The sequence below is a fragment of the Schistocerca nitens genome, chromosome 2 (genome assembly GCF_023898315.1).
Source record: "Schistocerca nitens isolate TAMUIC-IGC-003100 chromosome 2, iqSchNite1.1, whole genome shotgun sequence".
Classification (NCBI taxonomy): Eukaryota; Metazoa; Arthropoda; class Insecta; order Orthoptera; family Acrididae; genus Schistocerca; species Schistocerca nitens.
Window position 1 is genome coordinate 721,268,282 of NC_064615.1, and position 20,888 is coordinate 721,289,169.

At 39.9% G+C, this 20,888-nt stretch overlaps 1 protein-coding gene across 1 annotated transcript in view; it reads right to left on the reverse strand.

The window, feature by feature from the left end:
• Nucleotides 1-332: 332 nt before the first annotated feature.
• Nucleotides 333-20,888, reverse strand: part of LOC126235283 (protein phosphatase PHLPP-like protein) — a 405,833-nt gene continuing 385,277 nt past the window's right edge. The window contains exons 14-16 of the mRNA XM_049944008.1: nt 18,638-18,863; nt 2,564-2,685; nt 333-1,764 (exon numbers count right to left, since the gene is read on the reverse strand). Coding sequence (XP_049799965.1) covers nt 480-1,764; nt 2,564-2,685; nt 18,638-18,863 — 1,633 coding nt within the window. The 3' untranslated portion in view covers nt 333-479. The remainder of the gene's footprint in view (nt 1,765-2,563; nt 2,686-18,637; nt 18,864-20,888) is intronic.

Sequence of the window (20,888 nt, forward strand, 5' to 3'; positions counted from 1 at the left end):
AATAACAGAAACTGATTAAATAAGTATTTGTACATTTGTAAATAAGTATTAAAACACATTAACTTTTATGAGACATGTGTAACTGTTGTACAACCAATATTTTCCACAATCTTAATACTTGTTACGGATATAATCTATGGAACTAAAAATCAGCTAAGTAACTTTAAAAAGGTAAAAATGTACAAATATGTAATAGGTGACCACTTAATGGTTTTGATAAAGTAAAAATAAAACAAAGACTTAGGCTGAGGGTAACGATGAAGATAATTTATATTTATCAGAAATTTCAATGTATTTTACACTTAATCAGTAAAGGCCTATATCACAAGAAATTTCTATGAAGGCATTTATTTTGACATTATTATTTTACAAAATTATTTTTTGTACAGATTGCTAATATTTACAAAACCCTACCTGTTGTTACATTATATGAATTGTAACACTTATCTTAAGGAAATTTTTAATTCAGTCTTTTACAGTTACAACTCAGTAGTTGCCACATCCCAGTACTTCTGCATGCGGCTGTCTGTTTCCAATGAGTCCTGATTTGCACCTCGTTCCTGGATAACAGCAAAGTTATATTCTAGATTATATGGCATTAGTCTCTGTAAACTGCCAAAATAAGCAGCATTTGGTCCCCCATTTAATGTTTGTCTACACGATCCAAACCTATTTGACCTACTGATAGGGTTAAAAGATCTAGCACTACCAAAATGTCGAGACAGGAATGGAGCAATAGATCCAGAAGGAGCAGCACTATCAGAGAGATGAGGACTGCTGTGAGAAAGACCTTTACCTTGGCAAAATGAGGATGTTGCATGCTGTGGCCAGGAAGGATCTAGCAATGTAGCTGAACTGGCAGCCCTTAGTCCACAGTTTCTAACAAAACCACGAGAAAGTGTGTCAAGTTCTTTGTCAAAAAGTAGTTGAGTGTTTTGTTCAAGCATGTACTCCCAGCACTTGAACTGTTCTTCAGAAAGTTGTGTGCCTGATTTTTCAGAACTTGTCTCATCTTCCTCACCATCTGCAAGATGACCATTGGAATACATGTCAACTTTGGCACGGATTGCTTTGAGAACACCACTATTACTCCTCCTGCTGTCCCTATAGCTCCTCCTTTCTATAGTAGGACCTACTGCAGAAATTTTCTTTGTACCATTTTCATGCATCAAAACAGACTGTTGATGTGGCACAGTATTCTGAAATTTTCCCTTCGAAAATGGCATAGTTCGATTAACACCACTGTTCCACTGCTGCGTGTAGCGTGCTGCATCTCGTCCCTCTGCAACACTCACTTTTCTTCCCACGTAGTCACTGTTAGCATGATCACTTTGCCCACTGGGTGAAGATCTGTCTGTTTCAGGTAGAATATGAGAGTCAGTGCATTCATTATTTACATTATTTCCATACCGCAAGTTACACTCAGTGCCATAGAAATGGTCTGGAACACTTTGACAACAGCAACAACCTGCATCTGCTGCCTGTGACCTGCATAGTGTTCTCTGACATGAAGTATGCACTGGCACATCATTGTCACTGTCAACTGAAAACCGCTGCTTTGTTTTACCAATAGTATGCCTGAGTTCCCTCATCAAATGGTCCATGTCAGATCCAAGGTTATAGAAACGTACAACAATTATGCTTATGTTTTCATCACATCCATAGCTCTGAGCCATATCCTGGAGCTTTTTGGCAGCTAAGATGGCATTGCTGACATGCCGCACCTCTTCAACTGCTTCAGAAACACTGATAACTTCCCAGAAACTGTAACAAAAGACATGCATAAGTGACTGTAATTATATTCAAAAAGTGTATAGTGGTCTGCGTCCCTAAAACTCTTAGCTCGAGGCACATTGTCATTAAATTATTTAACTGTTACTGTAAGTTCCAATTTATATAAATGGAATCAGATTTCATTTATTCATAAAAATTCTGATATTTTTTGTATAAGTACTGTACTAGTTTATATGTGAATTGCTGTAGCTCCTTGTTAATCATGGATTAGCTGTCAACTTAAGGAAATAAGTCTGAAAACATGCCAGTCGTCTTATACTGATATGTGCATAATTAAAAACAGAAATAGCATCTGTAATTAATGATAACATTTTTGTTTACTATCTGGCATGAACTAAGGGAAACAGACAGAGAGAGGAAAAAAAGAAAGGTGAGTGAAAGGACACCGATAGGGAGGGGGGGGGGAGAGAGAGAGAGAGAGAGAGAGAGAGAGAGAGAGAGAGGAGGGGGGGGGGTGGAGAGATTGTTAGTACCTCTCTTCTGATGAGCTGCTTTTACAGTTCATTTCCAATTGGTTGCAAATGTTATTTCATGAAAAGAAGGAAGATTTGGGGTTTAATGTCCCATAAATGATGGGATCATTAGAGATTGAGTACAATATCAGATTGAGAAATAAGAGGAAAGGAATTTGGCCACATTCTTTTCAAAGGAAAGGCTAAGTGAGTATGATTGTCTTTATTTGTCTGAACTTGTTATATGACTATGGAAATTTCCACCTCTCTTTTACATTAAAACAGACAGTATCACTGCAGAATCCTAAAGTACATACCCCTTGTTAGCAATGATCAGAAATTCATCATGCTCTTCCAGTACAATTTCACTAATACATGGATCAGGAATTACCAATGGATACATAGCACTGCAGCCCAGTTGACTACGCTGTTTAGTGTTCTGAAATCAGACAGCAAATCACTCATTACATGTACAGGTCATCAAATGAAAGCATTGTTACAAACATACTGATATATTCTTTTGATTACAATTTATCATTTTACTTTCCTCATTTATTTAATCATTCTTCATGTTCTGAATTATATAAAACTAAATTCAGTCATAACCTGTCTTAACCTGTAGATTACAGCACAAAAGAAAACATTCACGGATGGTGACTGAACTGAAAGATAGAAACGTACTTATTGTAAACCACTTCTGTAAACAATACCAACTAACTTGTGTGTTTACATGGTGTTCAAATTCAACTTTTTAGAAAAGCTACAATTGTGTAGATGCAATATTTTGTTTTATTCTGCTAAACTGTTGCTGTGTGGAATACGTTTATGTAAAACTGGAGGCTTAGTTTACAGCAGTATTACAATTTTCCTGTAGAGGCACCTCTACATAAGTTTAGTTTCTGATTTTACACACTACTGGATATTCATACTCATTACTGCAGAATAAATACGTATTGATATTTTTATGGAGCAACAGGAATAGGAAAGATTCTACAAGCATTCCTGTTTGCAAATGACTGCAATGAGATATATTTGTATGTCGAAAACAAGCCAAATTGAAATTTTTATCTGCGTATTGGTGTATCAATTAGTGTGTGTTCTGTTGTCCATTGACATTAAGAAACTTTGGGTGCTAAGTTTCATTTAGTGTGTGGTGATTAACACCTATTTAAACTTCTGGATCAAGGTGATGCATGAATTGTATCAAATATGAGACATGTGTGCTCTTTTGATCTTTAGTTGGGATAGCTTGTACAGTTCAGTGACAATAAAATTTGATGCATTACAGTTACAGAAAAGATAAGCTTTGAATTCTGTTTCTTCAGATTTGTGACATTTAATTCATTTTGTAGACATGTCCAATAAGAATATTGTGTTAAATTGATAATAGGACATCTAGCATATGTCTTGTCAGGGGCCTAGGGATTCTTACGCTTACACGGCAATACACATATTCCCTAAAGGTGTCTGTAGTATATGCAGGGCTGGGCACTGCATTTTGGTCAGCACAAGCACAAATACACTGAAGTTGTTGGTCAACAGAAGAATCATAGATTTGCTTATCGCCAAGCTTCATGCAGCCGCCACATTGTCTGGGGTGCAAGCTGTGCCAATACATGGTGTGCTGATTGCAGTAAACAGTGTGGCAATCACAGGCACCTACCTGTGTCACATGGTCACATGTCAACATAACACCACACTGGTATTCCTCTGCTGATGAGTCCTTAGGTCACCGTTCAGCCCCTCGATGGCCAGTTCAGCTCCGGGTTCCAGACTAACAACCAGCCACCCCTGAGGCTACACTTCAAACCATATCTGCCACTGCCACCACCCATCAGACATACCTTCTTGCACCTTCGCTAGGATCACAGCCACTAGGCAGATGTCAGCTGCTTTGGAATGTCCCACTACACTGGACCTGTGGCCTCTGTCAAAATCACAGCCACTGCATCTAAAAGACACTTTGTAAGGCCAGTTTCCTCAACTCATCACCACTACCGATGATCTGGTCTTTGCCATTGTGGCCTCCGCTATGCACCATTACAGAAGGACATTCCAGTTGTACTCAAATGTGAACCTTCATCTTCCACAGCTGTACTATGTTAGTCCATAATGAATAAATAAATAGTTATTACTTCAATGCATTTTGATCATTTGCACTTTTTGCACACCTCTTGGCCAAGTGTTACTATAGTTGGCAATGAGGATAATGATTTCGTGATGGTGTGACAATCATAGTTCATGTGGGTTCTCAGTAGGGTGCTTGCTCAAGATTCGCCATCTCCAGTGCCTACCGGTACACATGGTTCCCCAGTTGCTCTGGAAGGGGCTGCTATGCCAGTTCCTGGTATCATCCATCACCCAACCCACTTCCCCTCTGTCATGCTGAGTCCATCATTGGAAAGCTGTGTTGCATTTCACCAAGGTGACGCAGTCATTGCCAGTTCTGTTCCCATGGGTGGCAGCGCCTGGACAAGGTAAGGACAATGAGGCTGCATCTATATATGTGTTCCAATGCTCACTGATATGCCTTCATTCATTTTGCTGGAGCTGGGTTTCATCCTTCCCTATTTTTCATGTGTTTTTCAAGCTCATCAATCTTGCTTGTGTACAATCATCTTTCTGGAGCAGGGTACTCATGTCCTTGTGTTGTGTCAGTCTACATTCAAATCCTACATGTGTGTCCAACTTTGTACCACACCAGGAACATTCGTGCGTTACTACAGTGCAAGTGTGTCGACTGAGTGCTGGACATGGACTGTTAACTCTTGCTTTCCATAACTGTGTTAATTTGTTTGGTTGTCTCAGTTCTGGTAGGTGTTCCTTTGCCATCTCAGCAGATGAAAATTCTTAACAATGTTCTCTCTTCTATGTAATTCGGGTGATCCATTCGTGTCTTTTTCCAGAGGTGCAGTCTCTTGCTTGTTGTTGTCTGTCTGAGAATTTTTTGCATTTCTGTGTACATTCAGGTTCTAATTCACGTGCAGCATATTTTCACTCACCAGAGCTCCTGTTGTCTCCAGCCCCTCAATTCATGGTTTGGGCAACTTGGGACCGGCTGCAGAGCATCATTCGGCCCATTCAGCATCTCCAATTTTTTCTGCAGCCTTCATACATAGCATCAAGTAGTTTTAGTGGCAAACTGGGTCACCTGCTATCAAGTTCATTACAATGTAGTTGTGAAGAGCAACATCCCATTTCTTGTTTATGGAGTTCTATACCAGATGTCACTCTGGCAGTGAGCCAGACCTTGAATGTGATGCCAGCACACACAGATCCTTTCATCGTCAGCCATGTTACAGCTGACCCTCCTGACATTGTCAGCCCTGTTGTGGCCAGCCTTCTTGTCTTTGCCAGCCTTGTCAGCATCGATGCCCATTCACTTGCTGGCCCTGTCACAGACAGCCTTCTAGTTGCCATTGTCACAGCCCCTTTGCGACCATCCCTGCGGCCTCTTCCACAGTCATCACAGGTTCTATGGTTTCTAGCTCCTCATGATCTCATCCCCGGCATTTTAAACATTCTTCTGTAGCATCACATTTCCAAGTCTTCTATTCTCTTTTTATTTGAACCATTTACTATCCATATTTTACTTCTTTACAAGTTTATGCTCAATGTTATCAAAATATTCCTTTTCAGAAATACTTTTCTTGATAGTGCTGATCTACAATTCATATCCTTTCTACTTTTTTCACTGGCAGTTATTTTGCTGTACAAATAGCAAACTACTTATTCTATTTTTAGTTCTCATTTTCAAATCTAATTCTGTTAGCAATGCTTGATGTAATTTGACAACGCTCCACAACCCGTTTTACTTTTGTTGGTGTTTTATCTTATAACATCTTTTCATTACAATGCCCATTTATGATTATTTTTTCTCAGTTGGGGTTCCTGATCACACAAAACTTTTAGAAAAATGTCATTCACCTTTGACTGTTAAAGCTCTTTATTTATAAAATCCATTACTGCAATTTTGGGTGTTTAACCACTTTGAAGTGCAATGCAGAGCAAATGATGTACATCAACTCTTGTCTAATTTCAAAAATATCAGACCTGTATCTATATGGTAGGGCTAGTTCTGGCAGAATGCAGAACAGACACACACAAACACACAGTGCAGCAGCAGAGATCTGTTTGTGTGCATTTCTATGTGCACTATAGCTTATTAAACAATCTGTGCAAAGGCTAGCAAACTTTTTGTTCTCTTTTGTGTCTGCCAATGACTCAACACTTCTACTACTTGGAGAGTTGTCTCCTTTAAAAAAATGGTTCAAATGGCTCTAAGCACTGTGGGACTTAACATCTGAGGTCATCAGTCCCCTAGACATAGAACTACTTAAACCTAACTAACAACCTAAGGCCATCACACACATCCATGCCCGAGGCAGGATTCGAACCTGCAACCGTAGCAGAGTGCGGTTCCGGACGGAAGCGCCTAGAACCACTTGGCCACAGCGGCCGGCTGTCTCCTTTATTCCTAAATTATTTATAGACATTTATTTATGTCAGCATCACATACACAAGCTGACAATTTAAGATTGTTGGCATCTTTTGCATAAATAAGATTACACTACTGCCATTGTTCACAACTGCCATCAAACAGTCAACACGTGAGAAGGAAGTGAGTCAAGGTTATGGGCTATAACTGTGGCTTGCTTTTTTGCTCAAATTGTAGATAACACTTTGTCCTCTGTATTTTACTCCAAACACCATGACAAAATTCAAAGAGTGTATTCCAATCAACATTGTCAAAAGCTTTTTGTAAATCTGCAATTGCCATAAAATCTAGTCTATCATCTAAGATAAGTTGTAGGGTGAGTATTGCCCGAAGAGTTCCTTCATTTCTCCAGACCCCAAATTGAACCTGCCCAAGTTGACTATCAATCTTCCTACTCTTCTGCAAATATTCATGTTAGTATTTTGCAACCATGATTTATGATATAATGGTTCAGTATTATCCACACCTGTCATCATCTGCCTTATCACATTCTACACGAACTCTGACAATACTCTTATAGCTTGCATAGTTTGTGGAATAGTTTTGTAATGGACAATTCTTCCAAGGATGTCAATAATCTGTGGGACTATCATCTATTCCACATGCTTTGTTTGAACTTACATCTTTCAGTGCTCTGTCAAATACTTCCTACAATACTGTTATGAAAATGATAGACTGCCGCTCACCATATACAGGGCATACTATAGAGCAGAGAGTAGCAGACAGCACAATGAAAAGACTGTTATACATTTTTACTTTTGTTTAAAATGCCTTCTTCTGAAGTAGAGAACACAAACACATTCACACAAGCACAACTCATAGACAGATGACCACTGTCTCTGGTCACTGTGGCTGGATTGACTTCTAACTATGCCTGATGGGAGCAGCAATCCGAACTGAGTGGAAGGTGTAGGCTTGAGATGGAAGAGAGGGAGGTAACAGAAGGGTGAGGTGGCAAAAAGTGTAATGCTGCTTGTGGGAGCATGCAGGGATGTGGGTGGGACAGGACAGGGCTGCTAGGTGCAGTCTGGAGGTTTGGGGGAGGGGAGGGGGGGTCTGGAAAAGGAGAGAACGAGAAAATGACTGGTGGGTGGTTTGGTGGAACAGAAGGCCGTGTTGTGCTCTAATGGGAGCAGGGAAGAGGGTAGGTAATTGGAAGACAGGGACTAGCAAAGGTTGGGGCCATGGTGATTGAGGGAATGTAGGATATATTGCAGGGAGGGTTCCCACCTGCATAATTCAGAAAAGGTGGCATTGGTAGGAAGGATTCAGATGGTACAGGCTGTGAAGCAGTCATTGAAGTGAAGTATATTGTGTTGGGTAGCATATTCAGCTGTCTCTTGGTCATAGTTTGTCAGCGGCCATTCGTGCGGACAGACAGCTTGTTAGTCGTCCAACCCATGCAGAAAGCAGCACAATAGTTGCAGCTTAGTTTTTTTAGATCACATGTCTGCTTTCACAAGTAGCCATGCCTTTGATGGGATGAAAGATGCCTGTAACCAAATTGGGCCATGGATATGAGCCATCAGGTGAGGTGTTAGGAGCTCAGGTTGAGTAGGGAAGGACAAGGGAATTGCTAGGTTTGGTGTGGAGTAGAACACCACTGTGGAAGGGATGGGAAGGATATTGGATATAATACTCTTCATTTCAAGGTAAGACGAGATGTAGCTGAAACACTGTTGGTGAATGTGATTGAGTTTCTCCAGTCCTGGATGGTACTGAGTCATGAGGGGAGTGTTCCTTTGTAGCTGGGTGGTGGGTATGTGGGAGTTGGTAAGTGACTGGGGAGACAAGGTATGGGTTATCTGTTTCTGTAAAAGGTTGGGTGGATAATTTTGGTCTGTGAGTGCCTAGTATAGATCCTAGGTGTATTTGGAGAAGTACTGCTCATCACTGAATATGTGATGACTACAGATGAAGTGGCTTATTGGTAAGGAATGAGTAGCTCCTGTCAAAGTGGAGGTATTGCTAATGGTTGAAGGTTTGATATGGACAGAGGAATTGATGTAGCCGTTCTTGAGGTGGACGTCAACATGAAAGAAAGTGCCTTGTTGGGTTGGAGGGGAAGGTATTGAGATTCTGGAGCAAAGTGGATAGGTTGTCCTACCCCAAAGGCGTCATCAATGAATCTGAACCAGATGAGGATTTTAGGATTCCGGGTGGTTATGAAAGGTTCCTCTGAAGGCCTATGAATAGGTTGGCATAGGATGACGCCATGCAGGTGCCCATGCTGTACCATGTATTTGTCTGTAGCTGATGCCTTCAAAGGAGAAGTAATTATGGGCAAGGATATAGTTGGTCATGTTGATCAGGAAGATGATCTTAGGTTTGGAGTCAGTTGAGCATTAGTAGACTAGTGTTTAATAGAAGCAAAGCCATGGGCATTGGAATGTTAGTGTAGAGGAAGGTGGGATGGCATAAACAATGATGAGCAGGATGCTGTTTGGTAAAGGAACACGAATTGTGGAGAGTCAGTGAAATAAATGCTTAGTGTCAACTCTGTCCATATCAAATATACCAACCAGCAGCAATAGCTCCACTTTGACAGCTGTCACCCTTTCCATATAAGATGCCCCTTCTCTACAGCCTAGCCAACAGTGATCATCACATCTGGAGCAGTCCCTCTCTAAACATACCTAGGGTCTCACTGAGGCCTTCACAGATGGTAACTACCCTCCCAACATTGTGCTGAAACAGATTTCCCATGCCCTCCCTCTCCAGTCATCTATTGTTTCCAACATACCCACCATCCTGCCACAAGAAAGCACTCTCCTCATGACTCAGTACCATCCAGGATGGAGCAACTGAATTGCATTCTCCACGAAAGTTTCGACTACTCCTTGTCATGTCCTGCAATGAAGAATATCCCACCCACTATCCTTCCCACCCTTCCACACCGATATTCCACTATTCACCAAACCTATGTGTTATCCTTGTCCATCCTTACACAACCCCTGCTTCCAAGACTTTGCCTCGTGTCCCATATCAATCCAATAGACCTAGATGGAAGACCTGTCCTATACATCCCCACACCACCACCTACTCCAATCTGGTCTCAGGCATCTCCCGCCTCATCAAAAGTGGGCTACTTATGAAAGCAGGCTTGTGATCTACAAACTAAGCTGCAGCCACTGTTCTGCTTTCAATGTGGGCAATGATGACTAGCAAGCTGATGTCCACATGAATGGCCACCAACAAACTGTGGCCAAGAGACAGCTAGACTACACAGTTGCTGAACATGCTGCCCAACATAATGTGCTTCACTTCAATGACTGCTCCACAGCTTGTGTCATCTGGATCCTTCCCATCAACACCAGTTTTTCTGAATGGCATAGATGGGAATTCTCCCGGCAATGTCGTGTAATCCCATGGCCTCAACTTTTGCTAGTTCTTGTCCTCCAGCTACCTATCCCATACTCTGCTCCTACTCCAGCACAACACAGCTATCTAACCCACTAGTCCTTTTTCCCTTCTCTATTTCTCACCTTTTCTGTTCTCTCCTCCCCCCCCCCCCCCACCCCCATTTCCCATCAATCAAACCTCCCAACTGCACCAAGCAGACCTACCCTGTTCCCACCAGCTCCCTGAATGCTCTCACAAGCAGCACTACACTTTCCCTCCATCCCACCTGCTATTCCTCCCCCCCCCCCCCCACCTCCCTGCCTCAGGTTCCCTCCTTACACCCACCACCTACACTGAATTGCTGCTCCCATAGGTGCAGTTATGTCTCAGTCTGGCCACAGTCAGCAGTGTCAGTGGTCATGTGTGTGTGGGTTGAGCTTGTGTGCATGTATGTGCATTTTCTATTTCATAGGAAGGCATCTGGGCCAAAAGCTAAAGTGCATGGCAGTCTTTTAATTGTGTCTGCCTGCAACTTAATTGCTCCTCTATATAGGGGGTCACAGTCTATCTTTTCACAATATTGTTATTATTCCATCCTGGACCTTCCACTGTTTGACTTCTAACAATATCATATTTTCTGTCTTATCTTCATCACTTCCTCTTCCCTTTCCTTAATTTTGTCTTGAAGTTTTTTTTCCTTTGTATAACCATTATATATATTTCTTCTACCTTCCGGTCTTCCATTCTTTGCTTAGCATTGGCTTGCCATCTGACGGCTGATATTTCCACAATGGCTTTTTTTCCCCTCCAAAGGTACTTTTAATTTTTCTTATAGTTGGCATCTGTGTTTCCCATAAAAATGATGTGAAACCTCTCACACTCCTGCACTTATGGAGTGTCCTAATACTCAATGGCATAGAAATTTCCAACCATAATGACATTAAGTATATTGTGAATGTGCGCATTGGACCACTTGTCATATGCAAGATGGTAGGTGAGTAATAAGGCATCATAAATCAATGAAGTGTTGATCTTAACTGCAGATACTTTTGGTGGACACCATCCACAAAGCAGTGCAATATGTATAGGGTAGGAAAATTCAGTTCAAGATGTCCCTCTGATAATAGCATCAAAATGAGAGGAACTTAAGTTCAGTGACATATAAGATGTCAACCGCGTACATTTGTGGAAACTGGTGATGTGTGATATAGCATAGAATTAGCATGGAAACCAAAACAACACTCTGCATAGGACACATGCTAAAGATCACCAAATAGAAGAGGATTCTGTCTACCACTAAGCTACACTGACTGAAATGGGACGTGTCACACCAGGAACATCTTGACTGAACAATACAAAAATATTCTCCACTATTTCCATGTCTGTTGAATATGTTGATTAAAATTTCATTCTTATGCAAGCTTATTTTCAGTACAGAAAAAAGCTGTTCCTACAGATGAAGAATGGTGTGAGTATAGCTTGGTTACTGGGTGTGTCTAAAGTTACTGATACTTTGTGGATGGAAATCTCAACACAGCAGGCCAGTTGATGTGCATGTGCAACTTATTGCCACCTTCCAAGCTTAGAGGAAGCTCAGATCATTGGTAAGAGGGAAAAATGGTACAAATGTGACATAAATGGTTATTTTTTGCTTATGATCAAAACAACAAGGTTATAATTTGAGTTCACAGAGTAATGATAAGTAAAAAAATAAACAGGGATTTTATTTTTGTGGTAAAATTGTTTGAGGTTACTGGTAGCAGGTTTGTTTCAGTTTGAATTGTTGTATCCATTATAGCCTTCAAAAAGATGTTTGTTGAGCAAGTTGCTGTGCCTAGGTTTATCACAGTTTGAATGGTATTATCCATTATAGCCTTCACAAAGGTGTTTGTTGAGCAGGTTAACAAAGTTTCTTTCCATATGCTGATGCTGTGCTCCAAGGCGACAGGCCTTGTTCACACATCTCGCATTGTCCAGTACCAGTTTCCTGAGCACAATGATGAATTGTTGCATCTTCCATGGCCAGTATAGTTACCAGATCTCAGTATCATTGAGAGAGAAGGGTCTGTGATTGCTGTCCACCTCCATAACAATTACCTGAACTTGCATCTATTTTGCAGAACGAAAGGTATAAGATTCCCTTAAAAATGATACAGGGCCTGCATCCATTCTGAAATGGAAGCTGTTTTAAATGCCAACAGCTTTCTTCCACCATATTAAGCATGTAGTGAGTTGTGTTTGTGTGTTTCCATATTTTTTCCACCCCTTGTGTTTTATTAAGAAACCAACAAAATAATAATACCAATAATCTCATTGGACTGCTGCAAAAATAAAATGGAGCAAAAAGTGGCAGCCATTCAAAAATACTTTCACATATTTTGGGGAAAGTTTCCTTAGATCAAAACAAGAAAAAAATGCTTGTATAAACATTTGCTCAAAATTCAAACCATGGAAAGTCTACATTTGAAGAATAATGATATGGGAAGTAACCAATGTTTGAAAATATAATGCAGTACATAATGCAGTATTTTCATACCCTTTTATGTATTTTCTCATGCCACCACTGGGCAGGTGGATTTTTTATCTGTACAACTATACAGGGTGTCCCCCCCCCCAAAAAAAGACCTGACTTTAAATAGAATTATTTATTAGGAAGAAGGGCTGAACACCAACAAATTGTATACTAAATTACTCAGAAAAGACATAAGTTTATAAAAGTCCATCATAAATGTTCAATATGTTCTCCATTGGCTGCACGGACGACATCTAGACAATAGCCGAATTCACCCCAAACCGAGCGTAAGGTGTCTTCTGTCACTGAAGCTACAGCAGCTGATATTCTGGTTTTTAGTTCATCATTGTCACGAGGTAAGGGAGGAATGTAAACACATTGTTTAACATATCCCCAAAGGAAGAAATCACATGGTGTTAAGTCAGGGGACCTAGGAGGCCAAGAGTGTAAAGTCTGGTCTTGCGGTCCTGTACACCCTATCCAACATTGAGGCATGTTGGCATTGAGGAAACTGTGCACATTGTTGTGCCAGTGTGATGGTGCTCCATCTTGCTGATAGATGAAATCGTCAGAGTCAAGTTGTGGGAATAACAAGTTCCATAGCATTGCAAGATTTGTTCCACTGTTTGTTCAGGAACGAGTGGCTGGCCAGGACTTTCATCTTTACAGAAGCACCCTGTTTCTTCAAACTATTTATACCACTGTTGAATGTTCTTTGGTGATGGTGGCTTAGAATTAAATCAAATATGAAATGCCCACTGAACTGCGATCACTGATTGAGTACGACTAAATTCAATAACACAATACACCTTCTGTTGCGCGGACGCCATATTGTATGAGACTGGCTGCATACTCCAGGTCAGCGCTTGTAGTGACATCTAGCAGATTTTTTCTGAACCTCTAGACCATGCCGATCACATCTAGTGCTGTTTCAGTTACCTAGTGACATTTGTCTCAATATTACTACAAGTTAAAATTGGGTCATTCTTTTTGGGACACCCTGTATTATAACAATATGGGAATGATAGACTGCCACTGCATAGAGGAAGCTTTGAGTCACAGACAAAAATAACAAAAAAGAAAACTAAGGTCAAGAGATAAATGGACCACACAGTTGCTGAACATCCCAGTTAACATGATGTGCATCATTTCAATGACTAGTTCACAGCCTGTGCCATCTGGATCCTTCCCACGATTACGAGTTTTTATGAATTTTGCAGGTGGGAATTCTTCCAACAACAAAGCCTTCCTCACTGCAATCCTCCTTTTTTCAGACTTGGCTTGTCTTTGCCCCTTGTGCCTACCCTCTTCCCTACTCTCCATAGAGTACACACATGCCCTCTACCCCACCAACACTCCTACTAGTGTTTTCCCCTTCTCTACTCCTCCTCCACCTCACCAACCCCCAGGGGCATCTTCCCCTATCCCTACGCTGCTATCCCTCTCCATCCCCACCCCACACCTCCTTACACCTGTGATGCACCCTAGCAGATTGCTGCTCATATCAGATACAGATGTAATCACAGTCGGAGACAGTACACACGTATATGTGAGTTGTTCTGGGAATGGGTGAGAGTTCTATTTCTGAGGAAGAATTTGTCTGAAAGTTTAAATACAGGGTGTGGCAAAAAGACCTCCCATATTTCAAAAAGTACTTAGAAACAAACAAACAAAGATACAGAGAAAATACTTTTATTTGTGAACAACAAATACTATGCCATTTTACGTTAGGTGATTTTTAAAGCTTCATCCAGTAAATGGTGGTGTATGTTACTGATACATTGGTGAAGTCTTTCCTAGAAGTTGTCCATAGTATTTCATACCATTTCCAGTGGAATGGCAGCCACTTCCTGAGTGATTGCCCTTTAAGTGCTTGCAGGGTTGTGGGGTGATGTTTGTACACTTGAGCCGTTCAGTGTCCCCCCCCCCCCCCAAAAAAAAAAAAAGAAAAAATTGATAAACTGGTGACTTTGGAGTCAGGCAATGTCTCCTTGTGAAGAGCATGCCATCTTCTTTGAAAAAATAATGGACTCCAACACCAAATTCAGCAACAGCCCACCAAACTGTCACATGATGGCCGAGAAGGGTCACTGAGGAAGTTTCTGAAGGTTTTCTGCTGCCCAATAGCAGAAATTTTGTTTATTTACAGTGCCTAACAAGTGGAAGGGGGGCTCATCTAAAGAAATCAAAACAGCACCAGGGGTAATGCTCTGAAGAATTTACTCACACACACAGCTCAACAAGTTTCAAAATGTCTCTTTAGTATGGGTGCATGTGAAGATCTCTGTGCAGAATTCTTCTTACACTACAGTCAGAAAGTCCAGGGGCAACTGTATGTTCATGTGCTGAATGCTTTGGAGACTGCTGCACAAACACTCTCACACATCACATTTTCCAGTGTCATTACAGTACAAGGTAGGCCAGTTGATTTTCTTTCCAGTGCAGAAACTAATGCTCTAATGTCTGATACTCAAACTCGAATACTTTTCCTTTCAGGAACAGAATCATGTTGGTTAAGTTTGAACCAAATGCAAAATGCTCACTGAGTAGTAATCACAGAACCACCATTATGAATATACTCCTCCACAACAAAAGCATTATGCTCACCTAGCCAAGCCATTGCACCTATTGAAAATGGTAGGTATACAGCTATTGATCAATATCCCTTCTTCATCAGTATCCCCACTACAACTCACCTAGAAGGCTCTCCAAATACAGGGGATCTTTTACTAGATCACGTGTATTTCCAGCATTCTTCTTTGTTGTGCCTGTCTGTGACTCATCACCTCCTTTAGCAATCTATTCTTTCCATATTGTTGAAAACCCAAAAATCCTTTGTTTATTAATAAAATTTTATGTTTAACACATCAGTGTCACATTTGCAACTAGTAAATGTCATCATCTCAGAAACTCGTATCTTCAAAATGTCCTCCTCTTGCTTCCACACATGCATGCCTTTGCTGCATTGTGGACTGTCATGTCCTTTCAAATGCTCCCAGGTGATCTCAAATGGTACTATGTTGGTTGTAACAGGCTTCCGTGAAATGTTGATGAAGAGTTTCTGCATCCACATTGCCTGATGCATAAACCAATTGTTTAAGTTGCCCCTAGATGTAAAAATACAAAGGACTAAGGTCAGGAGAACATGCAGGTCACAGAACTCATATTTTTCTACCATTCCATCTGTCTTGGTAGTTCATCTAAAAAAATGAGACTAAAAAATGCTGGAGTCCCATCGTACATATACCACGTTTCCTCTTATTTGCAGGGGCACTTCTTCAGAAGTCTTCGAGAGTGTTCTGAATAAGGTGCCTGTAGCACCTGTAAGATGTTTTGGGAGAATGTATAGACCTACCAGATGGTTACCTACAATTTCATCCCACACATTAGGTTAAACTGACACCAATGCCTAGCCTGAACTGTAGCACAAGGACTTAGATGTCCCATATGTGTTGGGTGTGGTTATTTATTATTCCATCTGTTCTGAACATTGTCTTGTCTGTAAACAAAACTGAAGAGGAAAACATTAGTTTAACAGTTTGTGCAACAAACTGTCAGCAAGTTCTCCCATGATGGGTGACCAACAGGAGGTAAAATGGCACTACACATATAGAAGATGATGTGGGTACATGGGCTGCTCATGAAGTATCCTCAGTGCTGAACTTTGAGATGTACGTTACGCCAGGGGCATTTGTTTTGTGGTGACATCTGGATCTTCAACAGCCTGTAGGCTGTGTTCTTCCTGCTAAGGCATATGAACAATTCTTGTTCTTCCTTGTTAAATATATTGTGTAGCACTATGGATTTTGTCTCACCAGTGTGATGATAAACAGTAGCAAAGGCTGGATGACCTGGCTGTCTTAGGTCTGGAAATGCCATCTGCTGCAGCTGTGCAGCCTTGAATCCATTAAATTTCAGGCAGTTATACTTAATAACCTATACTGCATGCTCATGAAATGAATATCCTACCATGGTTGAGCAGAATACTTTCAGTTAATTTAGTACATGTAACAACTGAAACGTCAAAAGCAGACTAACGACAAATGACAAGTGTAAACAAATCTCCAGGGCATTACATTGTTATTTAGGATACAATGGATTCAATATGTCAAAGCCTTCTATGAATGAGCGCAATATACAACCATCTAGGATATGATGGAGACAGTGAATCAAAGCCTGAAGTTATTGGGTTGTACCTGGCTAGCTGTTGAACACAAATGTTTATTAATAACTCAAAAATTAAAGATTTTCAGACATATGTGTATATGAATATTTTTCTTGCTTTGGTGTAATAAAATGTCCCTGAAGGCAAAAATCAAACAATGGAAAATCCAGAACAGAATGTAACAATATTATGAGAAGGAAAGTTGCTACTCACCATATAGTGGAGATGCTGAATCACAGACAGGCACAACAAAAAGACTCACATAATTATAGCTTTCAGCCATTAAGCCCTTTGTCAAAAAAGCAACAAAGATACATTTACACACACACACACACACACACACACACACACACACACACACAAACGCAACTCACACGCATGTGTGCAGGTTGTGTTTGCACATGCGTGCGCGCATGTGGTGTGTGTGTGTGACAAAGACCTTAATGGCCAAAAGATATGATTGTGCGAGTCTTTTTGTTGTGCCCATCTGTGGCTCAGCAACCATGGTGAGTAGCAACTTTCCTTCTCGTAAAATGTCACTGAAGTTTGTCAAAATATTTTCATTCACTCTATGTTTCTAGCCAGACTGAAAAGTGATTGTCTTGTTAAAGATTTTACTTACTTTACTCAACAGCCTTAAAACAGCTTTGAATAATGACAGTTGGACAGAATTGAATCTATTACTGAGCAACTGGGTAGGTATGTGCACTGATTTACATCACCATTATGTAAATGACAAGTACAGATAGTGTGAATTTCAACCACCTAACGACCAACAACCTGACACACTAATGTAACCACTATCACATAAGCCATTACCAAAGATGTCTCTTCAGATCCAGAGGAAGCTGCTAAATATCCAAAGCATTCAAGAAGAAGAGACTTCTTAACAGAAATAAATATGAACCTCTGGTCATTGGGAATGTTAAAATGCTTAGAAGGAGAAAGTTATTTTTAACCTAAGTTCAGTGTTATCTGTTTTAAAATGAATGGCATAAAAAGGTTAATGTTTTACTAAGTTCAAGCTTCACATATTGTAAATAATTTTTAGGTGTAGTACTACTTCTAGTTGTACCAATAACAGTTTTTTAACAGTAAAAGTTAAAAATTTTCAGGTTAGTAAAAATCATGTAGCAACCATATATTGAGAATGATGTAATTGGATAGACAAAAAACCTGCTCACCAATAAGTAAATGTGCAGTTGCATTGTTAAAGATTTCACTCACTTACTTTATTCAACCCTTTTGCCAGAATAACAAGCCACTGGCTCCGAAAGCTTGCACATTTACTTAACCTATACTCTCCTACTGCTGCGTGTTGAGTATATATTTGATCTGACCAATTACGTTATGTTTTCAAAAATTGATTATTTTCATTGTTATATATTAAGAATGGGAATTTAAGTTACTTTGGATATACATTTTAAGAAAACAATTGAGGCAGTCTGACATTCAATCAGTCTGTATGAAATCTATAGGTTAACTTCCTATTTTACACCCATATTTTGTTTGAAATATGAACTACACAGACATGAAAAGAAAAACCTTTATAATAGCAAACAAACTGTGCAGAGGCTCTATAAACTGATAGGAGTATTTATAATGGCATTCATATGAAGAAGGAGCTATACTTATCCATCTGCATTGGCAACTAAATAAAGTGCAATATAAAGTGATGTACCAAATAGTGAAATGAGTAAGTCATACTGAAAATTAACAAAAAAATATACTACAAATGTAACATTATCTTGGTAAATATAAAAGAAAAAATCTTGGACATAACAACTACCAGAATACTGGATTTTTAGAAACATATTTACTTTCAAATGTATTCACACTGGATTGGAAGGCAGTGGCTAAGTCACAGTACTTACATTTGGATTACCAGTAGCTTTAGATTTTTCTTTCTGTGCAAGTACAATCCCTTCAGACTGTCTACAAAGCACTGCTTTAGCCTCCCCAACACTAGCAACTCTCATGACATACCGGGTGTTACTTGGTATGAATCCGTTTCCGCTTTGATTAGAGTTTCCCCTCATTTTGGTGATATGACAGAGTGTAGCACAAACACCATTCTTCTGCCCCTTTTCTTTCAGTTCACTGTTTAACAAAGAAAATTTAGTTTTACTAATTAATGTAATTTTTTTTAACTGGAAGTGATGACTATGAATCTTATAACAATCAAGGAAGTAATATTGATAGAAATGTTATTGTGGATTTAAATTACCTGTCTCAGACTGCAATAGTATATATTTTTTTCTTGTTTTGGTTTTATTTACTGCCCCATTTATTTCTCTGTCTTACTGCTATATGATTTTTGATTGGTTTAATGTATGATAGAAAATGTTTGAATAGCCTTTTGTGCACTTACTGATATCCCCCAATACGATTCTGTGACCTAGGTTGTTCTAAATACCATTTTGCAGTGCCTTACACAATTCCGATAATACATGCCGTGTACACTGTCAGTGATCACTAGTCAGATAGCATTCTGATTCTCATGCTATGTTTCATGCACTGGCCACAATCCACAGAAATTATAGCTTTTCTCTGTTAGAGTTTTGCATTTCCTTTGTATGGCAATGCTCCAGTTATATTACTAATGATATCAGTTCTGAACCAGTGGTCTCTCTCTGCCAATGGCCTTGTCAAAGAGGGTGGAGGAATGGACAGAAGTGCAGGGCAGTCTCTTGCCCGTGGAGTAGGAAACTGACCCACTAAGATGGAAGAATCAGCAATGATCAATGGCATGAGGATGGAGAAGGCAATGGAAACCACTTCATTAAAGACACATAATGTATATCCATGGGGCATGTAGTCTGTAATTGAAAAAGTGTCATCATAATCTCTCTATTGGCAAAATATTCTGAATCAGTTCCCCATTTGCATTTCCAGGAGGCACTGAGCTAGTGTGAGCTACTGTCAACAGTTCAGTGATACTGTTGTTCGCATCAGATTCAACAGCAAACTGACATGGAAAGTGATACTGCAGGTACACATGCTAATGTAGCAAGCAAAAGATGATGAGGTAGAGGAAGTATGTGAGGATACTGAATGGGTAATTCAGTATGTAAAGGGAGACAGTACTCTAATAATTATAGGGGATTCAGACGTAGTTGTAGGGGAAGGAACAGAAGAACAGGTTAACGGAGAATATGGGCTAAGCAGAAGGAACAAGTGAGGAGAAAGAGTAATTGATATATGCAATAAATTTCAGATGGTAATGGTGAACACTATTTTCAAGAATCACAAGAGAAGGTGGTATCCTTGGAAAAGACCTGGAGACATGGGAAGATTACGGCTAGATTACATCGTGGTCACCCATAGATTCTAAAATCAGGTATTGGATTGTAAGGCACTCCCAGGAGCAGTCAGACTCACATCATAATTTAGTAATGATGAAAAGTTCAAGATAATCATACAGAAGAATCAGTTTTGCAGGAAGGAAGATACTGAAGTACAGAAGAGTGATGAGATATGTTGGAAGTTTGCTAAGATGCCGATACTGCTATAAGGAATATCACAATAGGCTGTTCAGCCAAAGAGAAGTGGACATCTCTAAAAAGGGCAACCACAGATGCTGCACAGTCAGAAATAGGCACAAGGAAGGCAACTCCATGGGTAACAAAAGAAATACTTCAATTGATCCACAAAAGGAAGAAGTACAAGAATGTTCAGAGAAAGACAGGAATACAGCAAAATAAATTGCATAGGACTGAAATAAATATGAAGTGCAGGAAAGTCGAAGTGAAATGGCTGCAGGAAAAATGTAAAGAAATTGAAAAACAAATCATCACTGGAAGAACTGACTCAGCACACAGGAAAAACAACCTTCAGTAAAATTAAAACCAAGGGTGGTAACATCAAGAGCACAATGGGAATCCCAGTGTTAAAGGCAGAGGAAAGAAAAGATAGGTGGATGTTTTTGGGATCAAGTGCCAGTAACATACAAACTGTGTTCAAAGTACAAAAAAGAGCCATAAGGATAATAACAAACAGCAACAACAGGGCCCACTGTCTAGAATTATTTAGAAATCTAGGCATTCTAACTATTTCTTGTGAGTATATCTTTCAGAACATAATGTTCATTCAGAAAAATCTCAACATGTATAACACAAACAGCCT